General features: G+C 32.9%; 1 protein-coding gene across 1 annotated transcript; it reads left to right on the plus strand.

Moving 5' to 3' along the window:
• The first annotated feature begins 364 nt into the window (after positions 1–364).
• Positions 365–1,573, plus strand: LOC146953438 (uncharacterized). The gene has a single exon (XM_085709784.1). It carries the CDS (start codon positions 540–542, stop codon positions 1,377–1,379), a length of 840 nt encoding a protein of 279 aa, XP_085565910.1. The 5' UTR covers positions 365–539; the 3' UTR covers positions 1,380–1,573.
• Positions 1,574–3,739: the final 2,166 nt, after the last annotated feature.

Below are 3,739 nucleotides of genomic sequence, written 5' to 3' on the forward strand. Positions count from 1 at the left end.
AAACACTATACTCCCTCCGATCACATTTATTAACAAATATCAATTTTTCATATTCATTGAATAATAAATATATCTAGATTAATTATAATTTAAATACATCAATAATTTAATAAGCTTAAAAAATTATAAATGTGATCAGATGGAGTACATTTGATTATTCAACCTTCCAAAAATTAATGGTGAAAAACTCTAAACTATTAACTCCATCTTCAACCAAACACTTGCAAGTATTTACTCCATCTTTTAATTTGCTAAATGTGAGACCTAATGTTGCTTGCTAGAGACAATATAATCTATAGTAGCGTGCAAAGAACAAAATCAAAATCAATTGTAATAAAAATTGTGGGCTCCTTTTGACCAACATTTTGTACAACAGTTAGATCTTGTCTCTCTTCCTTCCTTATCTTAGGATTTGCTTTGTCCTCTCTTTCCCTTTCATTCCACATATAAATACATATATATATTAACCTTATAAATTATTATAACCTATAGTTTTCTAAAGTAGAATTGAAATTGAAATTTGTAGCTACTAAACACATATGATGGAGAAGGAAGTAATGGTGGCACTACCTTCCATAGATTTCAATTTCAATACCAACTTCTCTTCAACCCCTTACATCAAAGATGATGATATTGATGAACATGAACACATCAACAACAATGATGAAAAAGATTTTGAATTCAACTTCAGTACTCATCCCCCAAGAACTTCTCTTTCTGCTGATGAACTTTTCCATGCTGGAAAAATTCTCCCTCTCAACCTCATTGATTCAGAGAAAAACTTGGTAGAAGAATTGCAACAAAAACAAGAAGATTCAGCACAACAACAACAACAAAAGAAGCTTGCATGTAAAGAAAGATCTTCATCATTTTCAATTCTCTCTTGTCGTAATATTACAAAATATTCCAAACTATCCCATGATGTTTTTTCACATGAAAATTCCAAAGTCAAAGGTAGTTCCAACAACAACATTAAACAATCCGAAACTTCAACTTTTTCATCTTTTTTGTCAACAATTTCATTCACAAAAGGTTATAGAAAATGGAGATTCAAAGATTTCCTACTATTTCGAAGTGCTTCAGAAGGAAGAGCTTCAGACAAAGATCCTCTGAGGAAATATAGAGTGTTGTCTAAAACAACAGTGTACGAGGATGTCGGTAACTCTAGTTTCCGGTCTGTTGAAAATTCCGGTTCGGTTTCTAAACGAAGAAAACCGGTTTCGGCTCATGAGTTGCATTATACATTGAACCGGGCTGCTTCTGAGGAATTGAAGAGGAAAACTATGTTACCTTATAAACAAGGTTTGTTGGGTTGTTTGGGTTTTAATCATGGTATGAGTGAGATTAGTGGAAGATTTGGGTCTTTTGAAAGATCATAAATCCATGACAAGTTCAAAATATTTTTTTTTATTTATTTGTTGTTCTTTATTGACAAATATTATTTGATTTTAAATTAATAGTTATATTAGTTTCTTAGGTTCAAATCATGGATTGTTTTCTGATTAGACTCTTTTGTCCTCTTTCATTCAATTAATCCAACTACATCCAAGCTACAAACCAATAGTTTTAAAAACTGGTTTGGTCGTCAAGTTGGTAAGAATATTAGGCTATTGGACCACCACTGATTGAATCACTCAATCACATGATTAAACTGGATTAAATCAAATTGAACTGGATAACTCGATATCTAAAAATTATCAATTGTCTAAATTTCTTCAAAATTCCCAATTTCCTTTTCCTTTTAAAAATATAAAATATCGGTTATATAAAAATATTTTTTTTGAAGGAATGTTGTATAACAAGACCCAATCTTAAATACTTTGTTATGCTTTAAATACTTAAAAACAAAAAAACATGCATTAAAGAATTATAAAAGATACAATTGGTCCACATGTGATGAAAATACTATTCAAGTTAACAGAAAAAAAAAATATCATGCACAAATCCATGGTTTATTTCCGATGAATACCCCTTATTCTAAAGAGAAATGACATTGTACAATCGTTCTGTTACAACTTTTGTGACAACTTTATTTCTCATACTCACATTATGTTTTGTTGATTTTTTGGATTTCCAAACAGTTGTATTTGGATTTCAAATTCTATTTTGAAAAATAATATCTACCGAAATTGTTACTAGGTTGAGACACGACCATGTCACTCTCTTTAAGAAGTTTTGTGGCACCGCCCAAAAATTGTGCAAGACAGATTATCAACCACGCCGCCTCCAGGATAAAACAATCACATCTACAACTGTGCGGTTAACTACTGCATTGTAGAAAACAATTTGGAAATTTTATCTCAAATACTAAGACCATTCTTTTAATACTGAAACTATTATAATATGGTATTGTGGCCACTCTATTTTTGTGTTGAGACCACTCAAATATGGTGTTACCACCATTCTAGGTTTTAACTTCTTCAACTATGATATTATAAAAACTCAAATATGGTTTTATCACCATTCTAACCTTTAACTTCTTCAAGAGAAGAAAATATCGAAAAGGAACTTTACACTTAAGATCGTTTATAATTCTAAAGGGACATTGTTGGAACAAAATGTGTTTAACAATGAACCTTAAAGAGTTTTGATGATAACAAGGTATTAAAAATTGTAAATTGGACTAGCTTATATTTGTTCAAGTGTACATGACCATAATTCAAAAGTTACATCATTAAGTGGTTCTGAATGAGCAAATAAAGAGCAAAAGGAATCAACAAAATTGAAGCTTAGACGCTCCTGAAGGCAATATGCTCCTGAAGAGAAAAAGCGCTCCTGAAGTCAAGCTGCTCCTGAAGAGAGTAAAGTGCTCCTGAAGACTAAAAAGCGCTCCTGACGGAATAGTGCTTCTGAAGATTAGTGCTTCTGAAGACAAGAGGTCCAGAAGCGCCACGTCATCATCTGAAGCTACATTATCAGAAGCTGCCTCATCAGAAGCCATTTCACCAGAAGCTGAAGATCAACTGAATTTGAGAAATTCAAGGATTCAAGAGCTATGTCATGGATCGAAATTCATCAAAGGACAACAAAAGATTAGTGGAATTTTGCAACGGTCATTTCAAGGTGTTTGAAGGCATGTGCTTGCAATTTTGGACGAAAGCGTTGACATTGTACCTTTGTACGAACTGTACAACCACCTTCTCCACTACTCTGTTTTTTGTGTCTACGCTACAAGACAAGAAAACATCTCCAGAATACGGCTTCGCCTGCAAAGATGTTCCTTTGGATTAGGAATGGATTTCAAATTTGTTCTTCATAGGACAATAACCAAATCAGGCAAAAGATCATTGGTGAAAGATCAAGCTTCAACAACGACTCTTTGATGTGCTGGCAATTTCACAACGTCTCTTTCACACCTCTATATAAAGGAATGAAGACTTAGAGATTTGGTAATGCTGAACGAAAGACTCACAACATTTTTTACAAGTGCCAAACCTCTGCTGAAATTGTTCTGCATTCACTTAGAATTTCTGTGTCTCAAAGTTTCATTTTTAGAAATTCTTAAGTTATTGAGTCTGTATCTGATCTGTATTGTGAACACCTCTGATTGTATATCAAGTGTTCAACCTTAAACAATTTTCTGTGTAATTTTGTTTAGTTAGAAGTCTCTTGCAGTTGTGCTTGAGCAGGGAAGTCTCTTGATTGTGTTCTTGAGGATAGGAAGACTCTTGCAAAGTGTGCTTGAGCAAAGGAAGTCTCTTGCAGGTGTGCTTGAGCAATTGTAATCAGATATTACATT

This window comes from Medicago sativa, chromosome 1 (assembly GCF_051527215.1).
Source record: "Medicago sativa cultivar Bolivia chromosome 1, Bolivia_mono, whole genome shotgun sequence".
NCBI classification, from domain to species: domain Eukaryota; kingdom Viridiplantae; phylum Streptophyta; class Magnoliopsida; order Fabales; family Fabaceae; genus Medicago; species Medicago sativa.

What these genes read in the sequence shown, in the direction of transcription:
- LOC146953438 (XM_085709784.1), top strand. Translation starts at nt 540, where the DNA reads ATGATGGAGAAGGAAGTAATGGTGGCACTACCTTCCATAGATTTCAAT.